The sequence below is a fragment of the Hippopotamus amphibius genome, chromosome 1, assembly GCF_030028045.1.
Source record: "Hippopotamus amphibius kiboko isolate mHipAmp2 chromosome 1, mHipAmp2.hap2, whole genome shotgun sequence".
Taxonomy (NCBI): Eukaryota; Metazoa; Chordata; class Mammalia; order Artiodactyla; family Hippopotamidae; genus Hippopotamus; species Hippopotamus amphibius.
In genome coordinates this window covers 201,156,077-201,182,242 of record NC_080186.1, presented here as the reverse complement: position 1 = coordinate 201,182,242, position 26,166 = coordinate 201,156,077, and the positions used below count along the sequence as shown (strand labels likewise).

Genomic DNA, 26,166 nt, shown 5'->3' with positions numbered 1-26,166 from the left:
GTTCCCTTTGCAATGGCTCATACAAAAAAAATAAAACAAAACAAAACTCATATGCCAATCTAATTTGAAAGGATTTCATTAGATACTTGCCTTTGCAATTTTCTTTGGTTGGTCTGCCTCAGGAACCACATAGCTATCCTGCCAAACTTGCTGGACATTTACAAGGTTCAAAGCATAGCTCCTGGTTGAAGACCTTTCATTTTTTTCCTGTTGGAGAATTTTTGCCGAAAAATCTTCAATGACTGTTGTTATACAATGTGCCATGGGAAGAGACACTTCTTTAAATGCACTTCTCCAGCCAAAACCTAGTAAAGTAGGCTGAAATATAAATTTATATGAAGTTATATTAATCATAACTCAAGTTTTTCTATTGTTAGAGATATAAAATTATTACTTTCCTTCAGCATGTTGCATATAGGCATGCTTTGATAAACTGTAAAAGCCATTCTTATAACCTAAAAACATTACCCAGTGAATAAAGCAATATACAAAAACATGTGCATTCTTTACACACAGTAATATACTGACATTTCATTTTAATTCATCAGTGGATTTAATCAAGAACTTTTTTCAAAATACAATCTCTTAAATAAGTTCAATAAAACCATCTTTATGAGAGCTGCAAGTTCCACTTACTATTTATCACATAAAGCAAACTTTAAATTCAATATATTTAATAAAGCCTAAATTAGATTTTTATAGTCTTTTTTATAGTTTATTGTTAACAAGTATTGCAACATAAGACAGCATTTAATATTCAATCTTTTATTTCTTTTTCACTCTCAGAAATCCAGACAAGCTCCAAAAATAGCAATAAGAAATAAATTTCTCAGAGAAAATATACCACTTAATGTTTCTAGATTTTTATTTCTTTAGAATTTTATTTAGTTTCTCCACCCACAAAGTGGTAAGCAGCACTACTTTTGTTTTAGAAAATGAGAAATTAAAATGACCTGCACTGCTCTGTTTGTGGGGATTGGGAGAGGCTGCGGTCAAGGCTGGTGTTATTCTCTTTTCTTTTATTCTTTCGGTCTTTGGCTCATGTGGCAATATGTTTACAAATGCATATTTCCCTCAAGTCCTCTAATGTTCTCTAAAGTATAAAAACACTATGGATAGTAGGCTGCATCTATGCTTAGGATTAAACTTCTGTTTTAGTGTAGTCTTGTTCATAGTAATAATTTACGTACACCAATTTCAGAAGACTCTAGGCTTGATATTCCTAGTTGAATTACTTTCTTTTCTGGATCTCAAGTTTTTTGTTGGAAAAATAAAAGAGCTGAATTGAATGATTTCTATGGTCTCTCTCAATCTAAAATTACCGAGATTATGATCATTAGCTTAATTTTCTTGTATACATCATCCCACTAAGCATTAATTTAATGCTTTTTGTATATACAGTACAAAGTAGTAAAGGTGATTCATCTTCTAGAGCTAAAATTCTATGATTCCATAACTCTATAATCAGAAAAAAGTGGCTCTCCTTCACATTATTCTTGTAATTAAGATGTAAATGAAATTTCCTTTCTAAAGTTTATTTGGACCTTTAACATCATAGGGCCTGCCTAAAGATACATCTCTCATTTTTACACAAAATGAATCAATAATTGAATCTACTCAGCTCATACAACTTCTTTTCTCATAAGTGAAACTTTGAAAGTGCCATGTGTGTAGTCCTGTGCTATAATGATATTTTCTTGGCACACATTTATGATACAAACATAAAAAGGAACCTATCTTCATAAAAATTAAAGATTACAACAACAACAACAGTAAAACTCTGTTTTTTGTTCCCCCATCAGGGCATGTCTATTCATTAAAATCATTCATTCATGCATTCAAGGAAATATGTTACGGGGGAAATTGCTGTTAATTGCCATGGTCACAGCAACTTCATGTGTGTGTGCCATGATGATTACCTTTGCCCATGGTAATTTATATGTGATTATAATACCTTCTAAATTCTCTTTTCAAAATATGGAAAATCAAGCATGTTAATAGCTGACCTTAAAAAGAAAATTGAAAACATTTCCTACTCAAATCTCCTCCTAGAAATCTATTTATTTATATAAAAGTTTGTTGGCTTACTTCTACTCCTCCCATCTGATGTTTGGAATCATACACATTCCAGTTAGAATACAGAACATTTACTAGTTGATCCAAGAAAAAAGAGGAAATAATGTGGTTTTCTGTTCTGTGTACAAAGGAATTACCCACTAAATCCCTTTTTTCTATTACCTAATGCTAATTTCTTAATATCTACTCTGATTTTTATTTAAAACATAATATATAGGGACTTCCCTGGTGGCGCAGTAGTTAAGAATTCGTCTGCCAATGCAGGGGACATGGGTTTGAGCCCTAGTCCAGGAAGATCCCACATGCCACAGAGCAACAAAGCCCATGAGCCACAACTACTGAGCCTGTGTGCCACAACTACTGAAGTCCATGTGCCTAGAGCCCAAGCTGTGCAACAAGAGAAGACTCCACAATGAGAAGTCTGCACACCACAACGAAGAGTAGCCCCCGCCTGCCACAACTAGAGAAAGCCCACATGCAGCAATGAAAGCCCAATGCAGCCAAAAATAAATAATAATTTTTTAAAAACCCATAATGTGTAATTTTGGATTTTTTTCTGATTATTTTCCTTGCTTTCTCCATGTTCTTTTGCCTTTTCAAAGGTTTATCAACTATATCAATCAAGATCCATTCAGAAAACAGAAACCATTCTAGGTATTTTGAAAGGAAGACTTTCAATGTAAGGTATTAGTTACTAAGGTGATAGAAGATTTGAAGAGTCAAACATGGGTTATGAAGTAAGACAGTTATTTTACTATTTTAATCAACAGGAGGCTACTACCACTCCTAGGGCTGGAAGAACAAAGAATGGGGACTGTGCCATGGAAGTGTAGTTCCTCAGGCCACCAGTGAAAGAGGCCAACCTGCCAGGTGGACCTGAAACCTCCATGAGGAGAGGACTGTATGTGGGGAGCAGCATGGAGGAGATGAAGGTGTCACAGCTACTCCTGGAGATGTTCCCTAAAACAGAGAAAGGGGAAGAAATCCTCTATTTTCTCTCTAAGAGCTACCCTCCAATCTTCCCTCATTACTTTTCATTGGCCAAACCTACCCAGGTCCAAAAAGCAAGAACCTAGAAAATGTTTTTCTCTACAATATAGAACAGAGCAGAGGAAGAGTGGTAATGGATCTCAGAACAAACAACGACATGCTGGGCACACTAAAATAAGAGGCCGGTTCAAACTACTCTTTCCTCTTTCCTTTCCTTTTTAATCTCCACTTTCTCACTTTTCAATAATTGTCTACAGTCCAATTTCTAAAGGTGTAGATCCTAAATTGGGATGAGAACAAAGACCTCTTCATTGCCAGCTCCCTGCTCCTTCCATGGAACACATTGTTCAACAGAGCAGTGTTCCCACTAAATTCAATTTTCGTCAAAATTAATGACAATTTTCAACCAGGAATTATTTTTTTAGTGGCAAATGGTAAAACTCAAGACATTTTAATTCATAATGGAGTCACACAAAAATGATTATGCTATTACATATGAATAAGAAACGACCACCCATTTTTCTTCACTTACCTCTTTTACTGGTAGCAATTGCTCTGAAGGAATACTGGTTTCATTTATTCTAGGTTTCCCTATTACAACTTCTCTACTGGATGGCTCCAAGATTCCTATGCAATAGAAAAGAAAACCAACACACAAACATACATTAAGAAAAACAAACCATACTAGATGTGATTAATACGTTAAAATCAATTACTTAGCAAAGCTCTATCCATAGTACACACACACACACACACACACGTGCACACACACACACACACACAATCAAGATACAAAGAATATAGTCAACAAGATGTAAGGTGATATCACCATTACAATAACGACAGGATCAAAATATAGAGTTCTTTACTACACAGACAAATTGATGGAATTTACATGCTATTTATATTTATAGTTGATGTACATGCATATATAATATGTAAAATTCAGATGCTTTTGTCATTAATTCATTTTCATGTTAATAATGTAGGATAAGTTAAGAGTACAAAGTAAATAATCTCCTTGTTCATTTAAAAAGTTAAATTCTACAGTACTGCTTTAAAAACTGGTGGTGTTCTTTAGCACACTAGTATTTTTGTTTTTGAAATGAGAGAACAAAAACATGGATAAACATTAGTATATCAGGAAAAATTATACTCTTAATAAGTTTATCAATAATTCATTGGAAAAACAGAGACACTGAGATATGAAATGATCTCTAGCTTCTAAAATGGAAATACTTCCTCAACTTCTATTTTTTAGAATTAAGAAATTCTTTCCATGGGAAAAATAGACCTACAAAAATGTAATGAATAAATATGCTGAAAAGAAATCTTTCCATTTTCTGTTATGGTTCTATTAATTATTGTTTAGTTTGATATGAATAACTTAGTAATTATCTTTTGGTTTTGCTTAGACTTGATATATGATGATGAATTATATACCATGGTTAATTTTTCTTTTATTTTAATAATCTTAAGAGTCAGTATCTCCTTATGTCCTGGGCAAACAAACATCCAAATATCAGTCATTCTTATTGTTAGGGCTTATGACAAATATAGCCATCTAGAAAATACGTGAAGTTTTTGTTTGTTTTTTCTAAACATGGTTCTATGAGCTTAACAATGAATGATTCCTAAGTAACAAAATTCACAGAAACATTCTCTCAAAAGGTAAATATTCCATTTGGTAGGCCTTAACAACACCCTTTTGAGAAATTTTATCAGTTTATTCTGATGAAAATTTCCCTCAATTCTAGTGTTTCTGAATAATTTCGGATTTGTGAACACTCCTGAGAACTTGATTAAAGTGACAGAACACTTCATCCGAAGTGCACAATGTGCCTGTGTGCACACATACACACTCACACGTGCTAGTGGAGATTCCCAGGCCCTCTTGCAAAGCACATTCATGATTCTCAAGGAGCCATGGACTGCAGCTGAGGAATCCTGCTTCATTTTGCAACACACATCACAACATAGACAAGGTTTTAGATCAGTGTTATGCCATTTAACCTAAAATGCTTTCTCTATGGCTTGCGTTTTATTGCATCTTTTGCAGAGATAGTGTTATTAATAAGGATCAATTTCAATATTGAAATAAAATCCAGATTAAGCAGATTTTTAAATAAAGAAAAGTGAAACTATAAGGTTATTAAAAAAAAATGGAGTTTTTTTCCCAAAAGATACAAGGTAGAGGCTTTTCAGAAAGACACAGAAGCCATAAAACAATTCTGCGTAACAAAAATACTGTTAGTCGAAATAGATATGGCAGACTGGCTTGGAACTCTCTCTAAATGTCCACACTTTTTTTAAAAAAAATTAATAGACTTTAGTTTTTTGAGCATTTTAGCTTTTTAGAAAAGTGGAGCAGAAAGTAGAGAGTTCCCATATACTCCCCCTCCCCCTGCCCTCAGTTCCTCTATTGTTAACATCTTACATTGGTGTGGGATATTTGTTACAATTGATGAACCAATATTGATAGATTATTATTAACTAAAGTCCATAATTTACACTAGCATTCATTTTTTGTGTTGCACAGTTGTATAATTTTGCCAAATGCATAATGTCATGCATCTACCATTACTATCATACAAATTAATTTCACTGCTCTAAAAATCCCCTGTGCTCCACCTACTCACCTCTCCTCCCCTCCTCACTCCCCTTGGCAACCACTGATCTTTTACTGTCTGTATACTTTTTTTCTCTTTATTTTTTTTGGAGGGGGCTGTGTCAGGTCTCAGTTGTGGCTCGCAGGATCTTCATTGTGGCATGCAGGTTTTCTTTCTCTAGTTGCAGTGCGCAGGCTCCAGGGCGCATGGGCTCTGTAGTTTGCGGCACACAGGCTCTCCCGTTGAGGCACACAGGCTCTCTCGTTGAGGCATGCGAGCTCAGTAGTTGTGGCACGGGGGCTTAGTTGCCCCGCAGCATGTGGGATCTTAGTTCCCCGACCAGGGATTGAAACCGCATCCCCTGAATTGGAAGGTGGATTCTTTACCACTGGACCACCAGGGGAGTCCCTATTGCCTCTATACTCTTGCTTATCCTGTATGTCCTATAGTTGGAATCATATAGTATGTAGGATTTTCAGATTGGCTTCTTTCACTTAGCAATATGCATTTAAGTTTCCTCCATGTTTTTGTTTTTTTTGATATCTCTTTTTTTTTTTAAATCAGTGAATAATATTCTGCTGTATTGACATACCACAGTTTATCCATTGACCTACTGAAGGACATCTTGGCTGCTTCCAAATTTTGGCAGTTATGAAAAAAACTGCTGTAAACATTCATGTGCTGGTTTCTGTGTGGACATATGTTCAACTCATTTGCATAAATACCTATAAGTGTGATTACTAGATCATATAAGACAATGTTTAGCTTTATAAGATACAACCTCACCATCTTCCAAAGAGACTGTACTATTTTACAATCCTTTTAGCAATGAATGAGAGTTCCTGTTGCTTCATATCCTTGCCAGAATTAGGTGTTGTTAGTGTTCTGGGTTTCGGCCACTCTAGTAGGAGTGTAACGGTATCTCCTTGTTTCAATTTGCATTTCTCTGATGACTAAGATGCTGAGCATCTTTTCATATGCTTATTTGCCATCTGTAGATCTTCTTTGCTGAGCTCTCCAGATCTTTTGCTCACTTTTAAAATGAGTTTTTTGTTTTCCTGTTGAATTTTAAGAGTTCTTTATGTATTTTGGATACAAGGTCTTTATCAGATATGTATATTGCAAATATTTTTCTCAATCTATGTTTTGTCTTTTCATCCTCTCTATGATCATTCCGTTTTACTTGGCAATTCCACTTTAGAAACTTACTGTCCAGATATATATGAGGACATATAAGACATAGTTGAAGGAAATTTGCCATATCATTGTTTGTAGAAGCAAATGAAGAGGAAAAAAGAATTCTATGTGTCTATTATTGAGTAGCTGATTAAATTATGGTACATACACCAATAAAAAACTATTCAGCTGTTTTTCCTGAATATGGGGTGTTTCTACACAATTGTTAATAAAAAAGAATCTCTGTATAGTATGACAAGATTTTATGTTATTTTAACATGGGGGTTGCCTTTGGAAAAAGAAACTAGACAAGTGGAGTGGAAAAAGACTTAACTTTAACCATACATTCTTTCATCCTGTTTAAAAGTTTTACTATACGCCTGGACTATTCAAAAAATATTTTTAAAGAAGAAAAAAATAATAAAGATCAAGTTGTCAATGGTATGAAGAGGCAATGCTCGGATTCTTAATGTCACTTTACTTTTCTACAGATAGGTCATAAAAACAGTTGATGTAAAAGGTATTCACCCTGGAAAAATAATATTAATTCAAAGTACAAGCTTTGCAGATCTATTCTTGGAATTAAATGTTTGCCATTGTGTAACTATAGTTCAAGACTTATGAAAAAGGTTAATTATATTTATCATTTCGTTTCCAAATACATTATGTTTATTCAGTCAAAGTAATGGGCTTTGAAATTTATACAAACCATCTGCCTATTTTCAAGGTGAATTAGAAAATAAGATAAGCTTTCCAAGACTCCTTTTGCTGGTGAGCAATTCTACAGTAAGATAGAAAAAGAATTATTGAGCAATTACTATAACCTATATAATACAATCTTCCCTTCCAACACTGAAAAGATTTTTAAAAATTTAATCCTATACAGAGAAGTCAGAGGGATTATTTTAAGGCAGGATTAGTAACACTAGTAACAGTAGTAACATTAGATGAATCTAGACTAATAAGATATCTCACGATTTTAACAAATTGTGGCATTTTTATATTTATTTGGAATTCAAAATAGTTAATTTCAAAATCTGGCATTGTCGAACTTTATGAGCTCTTTGAACATTTAACAAAGTATTTCACCTATTTAAAAATATATTGGCCATTCTATGCACTTATTAGCATTGTCTAGAAGGTAGCCCATTTTGGCTCATCGTTCTAAAACATAGTTATTTGCTTGCAATCAACACTAGTTTCTTTAAGAGCACGCCCAGATTAAGGACCTCAGTAGAGGAGCGCAGAGGGTCACAGGAATGCCAGCTGCTGAATAGCCTCTCCCTATGGAGTTCACTGTGGTTCATTTTACACTTCTGGTTAGTTTCCACACTGCTGCTTTCTTTCATAGAGAGTAGAGGTTGGCAGTACTTCCCTGTGACATCCACTTTCACACCCAAATTGGTCTTCATAGGCTCCCATTGTGTGTACTACAAAGCAACTTGCCTTGTTGGCAGCTCTGAGTGGGAACTACAAGTCTTTCTTTTCTTCACTGTTCTTTCTGGCTCACAAGCAACCTCCCACCAAAAGCTGAATCTGTAGAAGAGACTACATCCAAGAGATAATACTATGAAAAGTATGAAGAGAAGCCCAGGTGGCCACCTTGCAAATTTCCAATGTGGAAGCCTTCGACCTCTCTGCCCAAGAAACAGCTAAAGTCCTAGTGTAATGAGCTTTACAAACCCTAGGAGCCTCTTTACCTTAACTACATACGCCTCCCTAATACAATCCCTTAACCATCTAGCTAAGGAATTCTTAGAAGCCATTTGACCCCTCTTAAGACCCCCTAAGAGTACAAACAATCTTTCAGAAGATCTGAAATCTTTGATTCTTCTGAGACAAACCCTAAGTGTTCTTCTTACATCCAATTGAAGCAGCCATTGCTCTTTGTCATTGCTGGGGCTAAAGAAAAATGAGGGCCAAGAAACCTCCTGGTTTAGATAAATCTCAGATGCCACCTTTGGAAAATTTGAGGAACTGCCCGAAGAACAGCTTTATTCTGAAGGAGTATTAGAAATGTCCCATAAATCAAACCCAAGGCCACTCCATAAGATAAGATCAACTAAAGGAAATACAGTAAGATACCATAACAGTCAAATAACGTCCTATCATTTTTCTGAAATGACCAAAATAGAAAACCATCAAATCGTGACCAAACAAAAGCAAATAAATATAATGGCTAAATATCTTTTCTTTCTCAGAAAATATTTGTGTCTCTACAAAATCTGTTGCATCATGTTCAAATTCCTAAAAGCACTGCCAATTTGGCTAAATCTACAATATAGTAGTAAACATCAAAGTAAAAAGTAAAACATTTGGTTAATCATCTTTATATTTTCTCTATGTGATGTTAATCACCTGGATATTTTTAAAACATCTGGACAATGAAAAAAAAAACCTTGTTTTCCATCACATTGTTTTGGTCACATAGACACAGTAGGCAACTCCTTCCAAGATCTTTATTAGCAAAATATGCTTCAATCAAAACAAATACGCAAAAAACCAAATGACTTGATCTTTTTCCCCCCATTCTCTCCCACACAAGGTTTCTAAGCAAAACATTAACTATCTGGATAACTTCAGATTCATTTAGTTTCTTTCATCATTCAACAAATCTTTTCCTTCCTGATTTAAGAAACCAAGGCTTTTGATAAGAACTGATTAACATGGCTACACTGAATAAACCATTTAAGATTTTTCTTGACAATTTCCCTCAAGATCATTCTTTTCAGGGATCCATTTACATAAAGTTACGTCAGGTTAAATTTTGGCTTTGTTACAAAAATATATGAATGAATAACATATATCACAAGGGGATGTTCTAATACTTTGACATTTCTTACAGCTGGCCTTCAAATTGCCTTCCACATACTATGTATGCTATTATTAATGGGATATTGAAGTTGTTTTTATCTGCTACGCTGCTTATGTGATGACAAATTTGGAGTAAGACAGTATATTGTGGCATAATTATATATTTTCTCTGTTGATTTTATTCGACAATCACAGCTATTGCTCTCAAATATGCAGTATTTGCAAGTCTCAACACTGCTTGATCTCAATCCAGTGCAGTTGAACCAGCTTTTTCTCTTTCTCCTTTTTCCTGAAATCTGTATGTCAAATCTTTGCTTCAATTCTTGGCAATGTAAGTTTTGCTTTGCATTACCTCTTACACAATTCTAGTTTTGAATTTATGCTGCCCTTAAGAAGAACTAAGTTCTCAGAACTGAGGTTTCTCAAGGGCCTGGCCTAGGACCAATACAAGATAAATCCAAATGGATAGGGATCTAGATGCTACAGGGTTCACTCTGTTTCTTGACCTACACCTCAGAAGAGATCTGCTAGAGATGTGGATGAGAGATGCCAAATCTCAGGCAGGCATGATAGATGAGTACCAACACCAAGTGTCAATTGCTCGTGGCACCAATAAATTTTTGTCAAAAATTAGGACGTTATATTTCTCTATTCAGATCTCTCTTTGATCCAGTTAGTTCCATCCAGAAGTCCCTCTAGTGCTCTCATTATCTCCTAATAAATCTACTTTTTCATTGTCTTTTAATTTTCATATCATCTGTCCTATGTGTTTATTATTTTCTCACGATTTTTATTTTTGGTCAGATTCCAAAATCTATATTCCACACATTTCTCTTCAAATTATATCCAAATTTGGAAAAAACAATCTACATTATTTATTTTATAATTTAATAGTGTTATTTAAACTTAACCTGAAACATAGAAGGCCAGTAAGTTAAGCTTAACATAAAACAAACTCCAATCCTATAACTTTTCTAACATTATTTACCAAGGCTAGGTAAATAAAGAAATACAAAAATAAATATATTAAACTAAATGTAATTCTTCACTAAGAAATCATTTTGTTTTGAAATTTGCAGATCGATTGTTAATCACTTGCTTCTCTCACCTCTCACCTTCTTTTGCAAATACAGCCATTATTCAAATTTATTCTCCTTAAAATGATATGTGGTATTATGTAAAAGAGAACTTTGCATGTTCCACTGTGATATAGATGAAAATCTTTATAAATATAGAAATGAAAACAGAGAACGTGTAGCACAGCTACTAGACCATCAGGTCTGCTTGTTCTTTCCACAGGCCAGGCTGTGTTTCTTTGAGTTAAAAAAAAATTAATCTAATTTTAACTAAAGACAATTATCCAAAATTGACTTATGATGCTTTGTCAATTAAAACCATGGCATTTACAACGTATAAAGGATAAAAATGTAATTTCATGGTGTGCTTTATACTTGATGTTTATTTAAAGAATTCTGTCATGTATTTTCTTTTTTTCGGGTAATGGCATAGATTCAATAGCAGGAAGCAAAAATAGAATTATAGATTTGCAGAAGACCATATTACCTGAAGTATTCCTGGGTATCTTGAGCCATAAAAACATTTCTTCAAACAATTCCTGAACATTTTTTTCCAGCTTCAAAAAGGATTTTATGAGCTGTGATAAGAACTTGAGTTCATCGAAGGAGAGGAAAAAGTTTCTTCCATTCTGTGGGCATTCAGGAGTAACTGTGAAAAGAGCAGATCAATACTATTCAACACGTTTTGTGTCTTCTCATTCAATATTAGAACAGCCTATGATTCCTTAAACCATCAAAACTAACAAGATCCTTAATAATTAAACCAAGTTTGTTCTTTAGGAAATACATGTAAAATCTCCTGGGAGCATCTCTCCCCCCACTGCCCCCCCCCACCCCGAGGAAGCTGGAGATAAGTATTCTGTTTGATGCAAACACGACAATTAAATAATTATGTTAAATTTCAGACTTATTAACAGGAATGTGATTTGTCATTATAAAATCACATCTTATACAATTCTATTTTTTTAAGGTCTGGCTTAATTTGAATCTAGTCACAAGGAAATATCAGACAAACCTAAACGGAGGGACTTTCTACAAAATAACTGGTCTGTACTCTTCAAAAGTGTCATGTCAGGAAACACAAAGACTAGGAAATGTTCTAGTCAAGAGGAATCTAAAAAGACATGACAACTGAAATCAATACATGATCAGTATTTTATTTTATCTTATTATAAAGGACATTATTAGGGTAATTTGATGAAATCTGAGTAAGATCTAAAATCTAATGCTATTATTGCATGACTATTAATTTTCTGATTTAGACAACTATACTGTGGTTATGAAAGAGAATGTCCTGTTCTTAAGAAATGCACACTGAAGTATATAAGGGTAAATACCTGTAATTTATTCTCAGTTCAGAAAGAGAAATTGTTTTAAGAGACAGAGAATGCAAATTTGGAAATGTGGTAAAATATTAACTTTTGGAGAATCTGATATTTTTTAAAGTCTGAAATTAAAATAAAAATTTAAAAGAAAAAAAGACTAGATAAAGGATATGTCTTCAAGACCTTAAAAGTGTTGTTCCTAGATCAATAAAAAGAAGCAAGTTAATTATTGAATCTAGATTATATAATTCATGAAATCATATTTAAAAATAACTTTGGTCTGGACTTCCCTAGTGGTGCAGTGGTTAAGAATTCGCCTGCCAATGCAGGGAACAAGGGTTCGAGCCCTGGTCCAGGAAGATCCCATGTGCCACAGAGCAACTAAGCCTGAGCATCACAGCTACTGAGCTTGCACCCTAGAGCCCATGAGCCACAACTACTGAGCCCGTGAGCCACAACTACTGAGCCCATGAGCCACAACTACTGAGTGCATGTGCCACAACTACTGAAGCCCAAATGCCTGGAGCCCGTGCTCTGCAACAAGAGAAGCCACTGCAATGAGAAGCCCGCGCACCACAACGAACAGTAGCCCCTGCTCACTGCAACTAGAGAAAGTCTAAATGCAGCAACGAAGACCCAACGCAGTCAAAACAAACAAACAAAAAAACAAAAAAACCCAACCTACTCATGTACTAAAAAAAAAATTAAAAGAGAATAATTTTGGTCTAAATAATTGCAGTATCCATTGCTTTCCTAAGAAAAATACAACTCAAAGATTGATTTTTTTCCTCTTATAGTTATATTACTTGTGGTCACACACTACTTATGTTTTTAAACATAGGTTTAAAAAAAAAACAACTTATACTCCTTAAGAGTATGGCGGAGAGAAAAAGATGGCGGCGAAGTAGAGAGACGTGGAGTGCATCCCTCTCCACAGATGCATTGGGAATGCACGGAAGGACACAGTCATTCCCACAGAGAACCAGCTGAACACCAGCAGACGGCCTCGGACACCGGAAACGGCTGCGGAGAACCTGACATAGCCGGTAGGGAGGCATCTACGAGGGCTCAAAGAGGGTGAAGCGGCGGAGCTGTGGCAGACGGGAGGGAGTGAGAAACATACGGAGGGTCCGCAGCGCAGCTCAGCGTTCCCGGACCGAGACATCGATCCGCGGCTGAACGGAGGGTCCAGGAGCGGGAGCGTGGGAACCGGAGAGCTGGTTCAGGGGGAGAAACATTGTTGCCGGTAGGGTGACGGACCGAGAGGACAGGAGGGAGGAGGTCCGCGGAGAGGAGTGCCGATCCCTGAGAGCTGCCCGGCCATGATGGCGGCTGGAGGCTGCAGGCTCCCGGGCGGGGAGGAGGAGCCGCGCGCATAGCCTCTCTCTCTCTTTCTGCGCCTCTGCAACAGGCAGCGGAGAGACGCCCTGCGGGGCCACATAAGGTGCTCAGGGATAACAAGCACCCTCAGGCGCTCGGGCGGGGCTAGATTAAAACTCCTTGCAACGCCAGCAGCAGGGAGGCTGCCGAGAGAAAAAAAAAAAAAAACCGGCATCAAAAAGAAAAAACCCCGAGAGAGGCCCAACTCTAAGACTTTCTGTGTACGCCTGAGCCACCAGCGCCCTCTGCAACAGGCACCTCCAAGCCTGACTGAAGCAACAGTGCGCCACTGCTCACTCCCTCCCAGGAGAAGGAGCCACTATTGCACCCTCTCCCTCCCCACACACCGAGGCTTACAGACGAACAATAAAGGAACCTCTGCTGGTCACAGAATAACGCAAAAAAAAAACCCAAGGCAAGGAAAAGGACACTTACAGCTGAGACGCTAAGGAAACAGAAATAGTAGTATCAATACCTATTGAACTGGTCCATTCGGGGATCAGTTCTGGATTTTTTTTTTTTTTTTTTTTCTTTCTCTCTTTTTTTTTTTTTTTTTTTTTTTTTTGATTTATTAAATACGATCTTAGCCCTAAGGGATCTACAAGTTTTACAACATAATTTTATAAGGATATTTTTTACTCTTTTTTTTTTTTTTTTTTTTGCCTTTTAAAATACTTCTATATCTAGCTAAGTTTTTGGTAGTACGGACAAAATATCTTTCATACTTTCCTTTCATCCCTTTCTTTTATACACTTCTATTCCTTTCTTTTTCTTTGCATATTTCCAACCACATTACGCTCTTCTGTTCCCCTTTCTTCCAGCCATTTTAAGTGTATTTTATCTTAACATACTTATAAGCAACACTATCGGTCTGCTCAGACTCCTTGCTCTATTCTCCAGATGATGCACTGCCTTGGTATTAATATTAGGCTTTTGTCTTTATCTTAGTTCTTAGTACAGTTGTCTAATTACATTCTGAGAATCTCCATTCTCTCTGGTGGTACTCCAGCTCATTTCTATATTTGATCCTAGCTTACAAAATCTCCCTGGATTGATGTTTGTATGTGTAGGGTGTTATTTGTTGTTTGTTTGCTTTTGCTTTTGTCTCTGATTTGTTCTGTTTCAGTTGTCAATTTCTGCTGGGTTTCTCTCTGAATATCTGATAGCACACTGGGGTTCTGTCAGGTCTTTCTAGAGCCTTATGTCCTAACGGATTCAATAATTGTGTGTCTTATACATGTATGTGTTTCCTAGACTGAATATTCGTCTAATCCAATACTTGGACATTAGTCTGAGGCTTGGACAGTCTTCTATAAACACCTCTATCACCAGGACAAGCAACCCCAAAAGCTTGGACAACCATGAGGAAACAAAGAAACACCATGCAGGCAAAGGAGCAGGAAAAAAACCCACAAGACCAAATAAATGAGGAGGAAATAGGAAAAATGCCTGAAAAAGAATTTAGAGTAATGATAGTAAAAATGATACAAAATCTCGATAACAAATTAGAGAAAGTACAAGAAACAGTTCATAAGAACTCAGAAAAACAAACAGCAATGGATAACAAAATAACTGAAATTAAAAATACTCTAGATGCTCTAACCAGCAGAATGACTGAGGCAGAAGAACGAATAAGTGAGTTGGAAGATAGAATGGAAGAAATAAACGCCACAGAGCAGGAAAAAGATAAAAAAATAAAAAGACTAGAAGACAGCCTCAGAGACCTCAGTGATAACCTTAAACGTACCAACATTCGAATTATAGGCATCCCAGAAGAAGAAGAAAACAAGAAAGGGTCTGTGAAAATATTTGAAGAGGTTCTAGTGGAAAACTTCCCCAACATGGGAAAGGAAATAATGAACCAAGTCCAAGAAGCACAGAGAGTCCCATACAGAATAAACCCAAGGAGAAATACACCAAGACACATATTAATCAAACTAACGACAATTCAACACAAAGAAAGAATATTAAAAGCAGCAAGAGAAAAGCAACAAACAATATATAAGGGAAAACCCATCAGGATAACAGCTGACCTTTCTACAGAAACTCTGCAGGCCAGAAGGGAATGGCAGGATATACTGAAAGTCCTGAAAGAGAGAAACCTACAGCCAAGAATACTTTACCCAGCAAGAATCTCATTCAGATTTGAGGGAGAAATCAAAAGCTTTCCAGACAAGCAAAAGTTAAGAGAATTCAGCACCACCAAACCAGCCTTACAACAAGTGCTAAAGGAACTTCTCTAAGTAGGAAACACAAGAAAAGGAAAACACCTACAAATACAAACCCAAAACAATTCAGAAAATGGTAATTGGAACACACATGTCAATAATCACTTTAAATGTAAATGGATTAAATGCTCCAACCAAAAGACACAGACTGGCTGAATGGATACAAAAACAAGACCCTTCTATATGCTGCCTACAAGAAACCCACTTCAGACCAAGGGATACATATAGACTGAAAGTGAAGGGATGGAAAAAGATATTCCATGCAAATGGAAGTCAAAAGAAAGCTGGAGTAGCAATACTCATATCAGACAAATTAGACTTGAAAGTAAAGACTATTAAAAGAGACAAGGAAGGGCACTACATAATGATCAAGGGATCCATCCAAGAAGAACATATCACAATGGTAAATATCTATGCCCCCAATATAGGAGCACCTCAATACATAAGGCAAATGCTAACAGCTATAAAAGGGGACATCGACAGGAACACAATTATAGTGGGAGACTTGAACACCCCACTTACATCAATGGACAGATCATCCAAACAGAAAATGTATAAGGACACACAAGCTTTAAATGACACATTAGACCATCTCGACTTAATTGATATTTATAGGACATTCCATCCAAAAACGACAGACTACACTTTCTTCTCAAGTGCACACGGAACATTTTCCAGGATAGATCACATCTTGGGTCACAAATCAAACCTCAGCAAATTCAAGAAAATTGAAATCATATCAAGCATCTTCTCAGACCACAATGCCATGAGACTAGATATCAATTACAGGAAAAAAACTGCAAAAAATACAAACACATGGAGGCTAAACAATTCACTATTAAACAACCAAGGAATCACTACAGAAATCAAAGAGGAAATCAAAAAGTATCTAGAAACAAATGACAACGAAAACACAACAACCCAAAACCTATGGGATGCAGCAAAAGCAGTTCTAAGAGGGAAGTTTATAGCAATACAGTCCTACCTTAAGAAACAAGAAAATGATCGAATAAACAACCTAACCTTACACCTCAAACAACTAGAGAAAGAAGAACAAAGAAACCCCAAAGTGAGCAGAAGGAAAGAAATCGTAAAGATCAGAGCAGAAATAAATGAAAAAGAAAGGAAAGAAACCATAAGAAAAATAAATAAAACTAAAAGCTGGTTCTTTGAGAAGATTAACAAAATTGATAAACCATTAGCCAGACTCATCAAGAAAAAAAGGGAGAAGATGCAAATCAACAGAATTAGTAATGAAAAAGGAGAAGTCACAACGGACACCTCAGAAATACAAAACATCATGAGAGACTACTACAAGCAACTATATGCCAATCAATTGGATAACCTGGAAGAAATGGATACATTCTTAGAAAAATACAATCTTCCAAGACTGAACCAGGAAGAAATAGAAACCATGAACAGACCAATCACAAGTACAGAAATTGAGGCAGTGATTAAAAATCTCCCAACACACAAAAGCCCAGGACCAGATGGATTCACAGGCGAATTCTATCAAACATTTCGAGAAGAGTTAACACCTATCCTTCTCAAACTCTTCCAAAATATTGCAGAAGGCGGAGCACTCCCAAACTCATTCTATGAGGCTACCATCACCCTGATACCAAAACCAGGCAAAGATGTCACAAAAAAAGAAAACTACAGACCAATATCACTGATGAATATAGATGCAAAAATCCTCAACAAAATACTAGCTAACAGACTGCAACAGCACATTAAAAAAATCATACACCACGATCAAGTGGGGTTTATCCCTGGGATGCAAGGATTCTTCAATATACGCAAATCAATCAACGTGATACATCATATCAACAAATTGAAGGATAAAAACCATATGATCATTTCAATAGATGCAGAAAAAGCTTTTGACAAAGTTCAACATCCATTTATGATAAAAGCTCTCCAGAAAATGGGCATAGAAGGAAATTACCTGAACATCATAAAAGCCATATATGACAAACCAAAAGCCAACATTGTTCTCAATGGAGAAAAACTGGAAGAATTCCCTCTAAGAACAGGAACAAGACAAGGGTGTCCACTCTCACCACTGTTATTCAACATAGTTTTGGAAGTGTTAGCCACAGCAATCAGAGAAGAAAAAGAAATTAAAGGAATCCAAATTGGAAAAGAAGAAGTAAAATTATCACTCTTTGCAGATGACATGATACTATATATAGAAAACCCTAAAGACTCTACCAGAAAACTGCTAGCACTAATTGATGAGTTTAGTAAAGTAGCAGGATACAAAATTAATGCACAGAAATCTCTTGCATTCCTATACACTAACAACGGAAGAGCAGAAAGAGAAATTAAGGAAACTCTCCCATTCACCATTGCAACCAAAAGAATAAAATACCTAGGAATAAACCTGCCTAAGGAGGCAAAAGATCTGTATGCAGAAAACTTTAAGACATTGATGAAAGAAATCAAAGATGACATAAACAGATGGAGGGATATACCATGTTCCTGGATTGGAAGAATCAACATCGTGAAAATGACTGTACTACCCAAAGCAATTTACAGATTTAATGCAATCCCGATCAGATTACCAATGGCATTTTTCACAGAACTAGAGCAAGAAATCTTACGATTTGTATGGAAACGCAAAAGACCCCGAATAGCCAAAGCAATCTTGAGAAGGAAAAATGGAGTTGGTGGAATCAGGCTTCCTGACTTCAAACTATACTACAAGGCCATAGTGATCAAGACAGTATGGTACTGGCACAAAAATAGAAAGGAAGATCAATGGAACAGAATAGAGAACTCAGAAGTAAGCCCAAACACATATGGGCACCTTATCTTTGACAAAGGAGGCACGAGTATACAATGGAAAAAAGACAGCCTCTTCAATAAGTGGTGCTGGGAAAATTGGACAGCAACATGTCAAAGAATGAAATTAGAACACTTCCTAACACCATACACAAAAATAAACTCCAAATGGATTAAAGACCTACATATAAGGCCAGACACTATCAAACTCCTAGAGGAAAACATAGGCAGAACACTCTTTGACATACATCAAAGCAACATCCTTTTTGACCCACCTCCTAGAATCATGGAAATAAAATCAAGAATAAACGAATGGGACCTCATGAAACTTAAAAGCTTTTGCACAGCAAAAGAAACCATAAACAAGACTAAAAGGCAACCCTCAGAATGGGAAAAAATAATTGCCTATGAAACAACGGACAAAGGATTAACCTCCAAAATATACAAGCAGCTCATGCAGCTTCATACCAAAAAAGCAAATAACCCAATCCACAAATGGGCAGAAGACCTAAATAGACATTTCTCCAAAGAAGACATACAGATGGCCAACACACACATGAAAAGATGCTCAACATCACTCATCATCAGAGAAATGCAAGTCAAAGCCACAATGAGGTATCACCTCACACCAATCAGAATGGCCATCATCACAAAGTCTGGAAACAACAAATGTTGGAGAGGGTGTGGAGAAAAGGGAACTCTCCTGCACTGTTGGTGGGACTGTAAGTTGGTACAGCCACTATGGAAAACAATTTGGAGGTTCCTTAAAAAACTACAAATAGAACTACCATATGATCCAGTAATCCCACTCCTGGGCATATACCCAAAGAAAACCATAATCCCAAAAGAAACTTGTACCATCATGTTTATTGCAGCACTATTTACAATAGCCAGGACATGGAAGCAACCGAAATGCCCATCAACAAATGAATGGCTACAGAAGATGTGGCATATATATACAATGGAATATTACTCAGCTATAAAAAGGGATGAGATGGAGCTATATGTAATGAGGTGGATAGAACTACAATCTGTCATACAGAGTGAAGTAAGTCAGAAAGAGAAAGACAAATATTGTATGCTAACTCACATATACGGAATCTAAAAATGGTACTGATGAACTCAGTGACAAGAACAGGGAAGCAGATACAGGGAATGGACTGGAGAACTCGAGGTATGGGAGGGGGCGGGGGGTGAAGGGGAAACTGAGAAGAAGCGGGAGAGTAGTACAGACATATATATACTACCAACTGTAAAATAGTCAGTGGGAAGTTGTTGTATAACAAAGGGAGTCCAACTCGAGGATGGAAGATGCCTTAGAGGACTGGGGCGGGGAGGGTGGGGGGGAATCGAGGGGGGGCGTCGGGGAGGGGAGGGAATATGGGGATGTGTGTATAAAAACAGTTGATTGAACCTGGTGTACCCCCCAAAAAAAAAAAAAATAAAAATTAAAAAAAAAAAAAAAAAAAAAGATAATTAAAAAAAAAAAAAAAAAAAAAAAAAAAAAGTAAGAGTATGGCGAAAGGGCTTCCTAGGTGGCGCAGTGGTTAAGAATCTGCCTGCCAATGCAGAGATCACGGGTTCGATCCCAGCTCCCGGAAGATCCCACATGCCGCGGAGCAACCAAGCCCGTGTGCCAAAAAAAAAGAAAAAAAAAAAGAGTATGGCGAAAAAGATTGACCTCACTAAATGGTATTTTTGACCAAATTTTCAAGGATTAAAAAAAATCCTTTTTGATTGTCATTTCTTAAAACATGTATTTAGGAAGTGTCTCCTGGATTAATTACAAAATGGAAAATTTGTAAACTTTTAGAAAGTAAGCATTTAAAGTGTCTTTGGAGAGAAAATATCGAGTGCTACTTAGAAATGATATAACGTCTGGTGATTCCATGTGAAGAAAAGATTACCTTCGTCACATGGATTTAGAAGGAAGGTGACAGACAGATTTAGAAGGAAGGTTCCAGAAATGTAACAATTTTATGGGTAATCCACTTTACTTAACTGAAACTTTAAAATGTTGGCATCAAATTTGTAGCCATGTGATACAGTCTTTCATATGATATAGAACCAAAAATGTCATGGTATCTTTGCAGATAGTATGAGAAACACAAGTCAGCCAACTTAAACTGTGGAATTTAGTCCCATTCTTAAAGAGTAAAAAAGGCTTAAAAAAATCTGTAAGTACTTACAAAAACTCTATTTCACCTCTACATTAATGTTAGCCCCACATATACGAAAGACATATCTCTAAACATCCCTACTCATATCTACTAGTCTCTCAGAGGCATGCCATAAGTGTGTAGAACCAGCATGCATAACTAGGGTTTTGCCATTAAAATCATGACCCAAAAATGAAGAGAAAGGAGAACAAATATATTATGATTCATTTATCTGTTACTTGGTTCTCATTTGGCCTGTAGATGGAAGCTGGTCTAATCTAAATCATAAAGATGTTCCTTTTGGAACTAAAATTGTTTAAAAGGCAAAGTTTCAAAAACTTTAAGAATCCTTCCTAATTCTTTAATAGTTTGGCTAGAAATTAAACGCAGGCTTTGTGTAGCTCAATTCTAAGTTGGAAATATTGTGAATGTTTACAAAGTAAGCAAAAAAGCCACCTCCCCAATCTGTAAGAATTATATATATATATAAATATATAATTATATATATATAAATATATATAGCCTAACAGTGCTACTTGTTTAAAAATATGTAGGGTCTGAGGATTCTATAGGAAAAGGTTTTACCTTTGTGACCTGGATTTAGAAGGATCTTGTATTCCAGAAATGTAACAATATTGAAAGGTAAATCTATTCCAATCCATGGATCAGTATAACTTAATAATGAAAGAGGATAGAATAATATGTATGGCCTAAATCTAATCATTTTGTCCCCAAAAAGCAATGATTATGATAGAGGTCCATTAAGCAGTAGTTCTTATTTCCTATAACTATTAGCTCAGTGTTCTCCCAAGGGGCATTTTGAGGTTAATTTATGGGGAAAATAATTTGTGATGAATTCATTTTGTGAAAGTCCAATTAAAGCAAAATAAAACACAAAGGATGAAATAGCATTTCCCAAGCTTACTTCTTTTATTTCCGCCCCCACGGTATCTCACAGGACTAGTGTTTAATCATCACACCTCAGCTCATGATTTCTGCCTGCTCAAGCATATCTATTTTTCTCTTCCTTAGACTTTCACTGTCAACTACACTAGGAATGGTTTCCACCAGCAGGAGTTCCCTTTACTTTTGCCTTCACGAAATTAATCTCCTTTCCCTCCTTTCAAGATTCCGTTTGTTCTCTTCCTCCAAGTCACCACTCCATAAAATCTTATCTGGATATAATCAATCCAGAAATTTGCCTTCCCCCTTTAAGCCAATATGGTCTTTACCTTTCTTTCTTTCTTTTTTCTTTTTTAAATCACTGTAGAACTTTCTTGCTTCAAGAAATTTTGGACCTATCTGTTTACAGGCAAATATGTTTAGCTGGCCACCAATCATTGTCATAAAATATATGAAATAAGGATTATTGTTTTATTATAGAATGAGCTCTATGATTCTTAGGAAATACAAATTTCTCCTACATACCAAGAAAATTATAAAGAAAACTAAATTTCCACTTTAGAGCAAGATATTATTTAAATTCACCATCAACTAACAATGAATAAATTTATCTAAATAATAACTAGATAGCTGAGGTTTTTTCCTCTATACATAATTTTAATAAAACCCTTTTCTAAAATATAAAATTCTCCGCTATTGTATTATTTAGAGTATTTAGAACACAATTAAAATTTTTCTTCATGACACGGTTATGATGAAAGTTACTTATTCTTGTGCTGCACTCAGGGACTAATGTCTGTCCCGCTGTTAAAGGGCATTTCTCAAACTGACAATCATTCGTAAAGGGTTCTGTGATCAAATAAGCTTGGGAGTTACTACATACTAAATATAATTTTAAGTGATTCACAGTGCAAAGTAGTATACTAAAGTCTTTTCACTTCTATAATAAAATTTAAAAAAAATTAAAAACAATGTTTCTCAAACTTTTTATATCAATGAACACCAGTTTACCCACATATCTATTAGCTTCTAAGATTTTCTCAAATAACTGCTTAGGGGACACTGCTCTGGATCATATCCTACTGAAGTATAGCTGCTTTGTAGTGTTCTCTCCCATTGTTAGGCCTTTCACTGTGGGTTCTTGTTGCTGCTGTTTTCCACTTATAAACTGCCCTTGCTAATAGCATCATGGTATTTTTCAGACTCCCTTGAGAAACTAATGAAAGTCTTCTAAATCCTCATAGACCCTCTTATTGAAAAAAATTCAAGTAGTCATGGTTTCAGGGCTAACCAGAACCACCTGAAGTCCATCCATGGCTGTCATAGAGCAGCATGGTCCAGGACCTTGTGTTTTATTAAAAATGCAAATTCCTAGGTCATCTCCAGATCCCTTTTAAGCAAGTGCTCCAAGTGAGGTTTCTGCACTGGAAAGTTTGAGACCACTGCCTAAGGGATCCATGAACTCTAGTTAAAAGCCCTTGTGGTTGAAAGTCACTCTCTAGGCAACAGAAAACTTGGATTTTGGTCTTAGCAAGTCAACCAAAAAGACGCTATTGTATAAAACATCAATGACTATTAAAAACAAAACAAAAACCCTCTACTTTTTTCATGGTCAAGAAATTTATTTATGATTTTTTTTCATTTCTGGAAGAAATATGGAATGACTGTAGGGAAACTCTAAGATAAATAAATTATTATTTATCTATACATTTGCTCTGGGTAAAAGAAGAACTGCTCCTAGAAAAAAACACCTAAAACATAGAGTTCTTTAGGCATACTCATCACAATTGTAACATGATTTCCTTGAGTCCAGAGACTATGTCCAGTTTATTCACTATAGTATCTTAAGAACCCAGCACACAAAGTGGACACTCAAAAATACCAGTTAAAAAAAAATGCATGAAATCCCTAGAAATATCTAACAAAGAAAGAAATATAAAACAAAGATTTCATACCTAATCCTAAAATGTATTCTTCAAAACAGTAAATAATTAAAGATGTAAGTCAATAAATAAATTAGACAAATAATTACAGTATTATATATATACTTTTTAGTATTTTGTTTAACAAAATTGAGTTTAAAATTATTTCTAAAAAAGAAAATGTGTGCAAAAGGATATAAAAACAATGATGATATGGTAAGTTGATAAAGCATATTGATACAACTGACTAAAACACAATTTTTTGTGTTTAAAAATAAAATGATACTTCAGAAAAAAACTCCACCATTAAAAAATGCACAGATATTCACAGAACTGTTGTCTTAAAAAAAATAGAAAATCTCTCTTTTCTCCATCTCTGTCTCAGATCTCTGTCTTTTCTCTCTCTCTATTTATATAGACACACACACACACACACATGCACATATATATAGGTATATCAGTCATAAAGAATATATACTGTAAATTACATACTTAGAAGTATTTTTCACTCAGTAACTAATAGTTAAAATATTAACTCCATTATCTTATAGCAAAAATAAGGACATTGAAAATAAATCTAGAGGGACATTAAAGCTTCTCACATTTGATCCACAACAAAGCAGCTTTTGGAATAAATATCAAAGTCCAGATAAATCAGACAGAATATAAAAATGTGGGTTGTGGCTGAAAGTACACATATTATTTTCCGAAACCATTAGCAACAGAATTCTTGTTAATAATAGCATTAAGATACAGGAGAAAATGAGAAGCTAGAAAATCAGATAATCTGAAGCTGGTGGATCAGTATAATAGGATAAAAGGTGCACATTTTAGTTTTCCCAAGAAAAATGAACACTAGCCACCGTATTATTGACTGTAAGTGGATCCATTTTCAGTGAGGAAGTATTCTCGATGTCACCAGACAAGTGATGTAAAAAAGAGGTGACACACAAAAGCTATTGAAAGTCTCATTATTCCATGAAATTCATGACATAATCCAAATGGAAGATATTTGTTCCAGTAAAGAGAACTTTTTAACAGTGTTACAATAAGAAGTCAGCAGAGACTTCTTAGGAACAAATAACAAGCTGTATTTTCCCAGTACCCAAGGCACTTCCTGAGCGCAGGTGGGGCTTTGGAGCACACTGTGGTGTTCAGTGGGCTGAAGGAGCCCTGTGCCTCCTTGAGCGCCTGCTTGCAAGGAGCCACACAGCAGGGGAAGATGCAGAATGAAAACACTAAGTCCCTTTTTCCTTATGGGAGCCTCGTCAGTAGATAGAAATCATGGAAGACCTGAAGGCATTGCTTTTTGTCACACACACTAAGAAGAAATATCCCCCTCCTTCTACAGCATTATTTTTGTAACTTTTAGTTATTTTTCAAATTTATATGACTAGGAAAGCATTTGAGGGAAAGACAAAGAATATTTCCACCTTAGTTTTCCAAACTGAATTTATTATTTTTTATCTCTTTCAAGGAAGCTTCTATACGTACTACCCAAAACAAACAGCTTAAAACTTTAAAATAAACTGAGTAAATGAATGAGTAAATGAATGATTAAAAGGAGGACGTGAATAACTTTAAAGTTGAGTAAAAGTGCAACCAGACACAATAAATATGTAGACACTGAGATATCCCACAGTTGTGTCAGGACTCTTCTTCTATACGGTGAGAAGATGGATAGGGAAAGCTGAGCCTCAAATAGGTAAACGAATCTGAACTTGAATTCAGGAAGTGTTTAACTCTTAGAAGCTGGAAGTTGGAGTCCCCCTCTCTTTAGCTTTTTCCCCACTTTTGTTTCTTCCTCCATATTGTATTACACAGCATGCTGCTACTCTTAGCACCACGGCCTGAAGCTCAAGAGGTAGCACAGCAGAGTAGCTAACACGTGGAATTATAAGCCGGAGGGTCTGGGTTTAAATCCTGCCACTGCCTCCTACTAGTTGTGTGACTTCTGGTGAGTTACTTAGTCTCTCTCTGCCTCAATAGTGTATAAGTTTTAACTGAGTTAATATGGGAGGACAGTTCCTGAGAGGTTATAAGGGCTGTATGAATGTGTGATTCCATTACCACCACCTCTGAGAAGCCTGCCCTCATACCCTAGGCCAGCTTAGTTTCCTATTCTCCATGTTCCTCCCTATTTTACCCTGCACATATCTTTATTTTAGCACTTGCTATTGTTATTTATAATTATTAGTACGGGAGTTGTCTCCTGAAACTTTAATCTGAAAGCAGAGAGTTTTTTTCCCCTTTACTGTATTCCCATTATCCATCATAGTGGATGATACACACTAGTGAGTGTCAGAGACAACACCAACTGCTTTTCGCTCATTTTGGTTTCTTTGTTTGTTTTTGTTTTGACTTTGCTTTTAACTCATTTTGTTTGGCTTTTTTCCCTGCCATAAACAAGCTTCTTTAGTAAAATACTAATATTAAATGAGTTTAACATTAACTGTTGTATGTCAATTTTAACAGGAAGCATTTTGGGGAGAAAGAACCATAAAGATTATATCAATGACCTATTTCACTGTAAACCACTTTAAATATCACTGTTATTTAATAGGCTCCATCTCTAAGGTTGAACATTCATAAAAGTTGAATGGTAGCGCTACTCCAAGACCTTCCACTGCTCCTTTGCTATGTCAGCCCTTCAAAAACATTGGTTTTATTTTCACGTGTGTGTGGCCATCATCTTTTTTAGGATCTAATATAAGCTATGCA

At 35.8% G+C, this 26,166-nt stretch overlaps 1 protein-coding gene across 6 annotated transcripts in view; it reads right to left on the bottom strand.

The window, feature by feature from the left end:
• The window catches only part of KIAA0825 (KIAA0825 ortholog), a 383,109-nt gene that overhangs the window by 268,117 nt on the left and 88,826 nt on the right, over positions 1 to 26,166 (bottom strand). For all 6 annotated transcript variants that reach the window (XM_057739207.1, XM_057739203.1, XM_057739227.1 and 3 more), the window contains 3 exons: positions 11,229 to 11,390; positions 3,599 to 3,693; positions 91 to 318 (listed from right to left, as the gene is read on the bottom strand). In XM_057739207.1, coding sequence (XP_057595190.1) covers positions 91 to 318; positions 3,599 to 3,693; positions 11,229 to 11,390 — 485 coding nt within the window. The remainder of the gene's footprint in view (positions 1 to 90; positions 319 to 3,598; positions 3,694 to 11,228; positions 11,391 to 26,166) is intronic.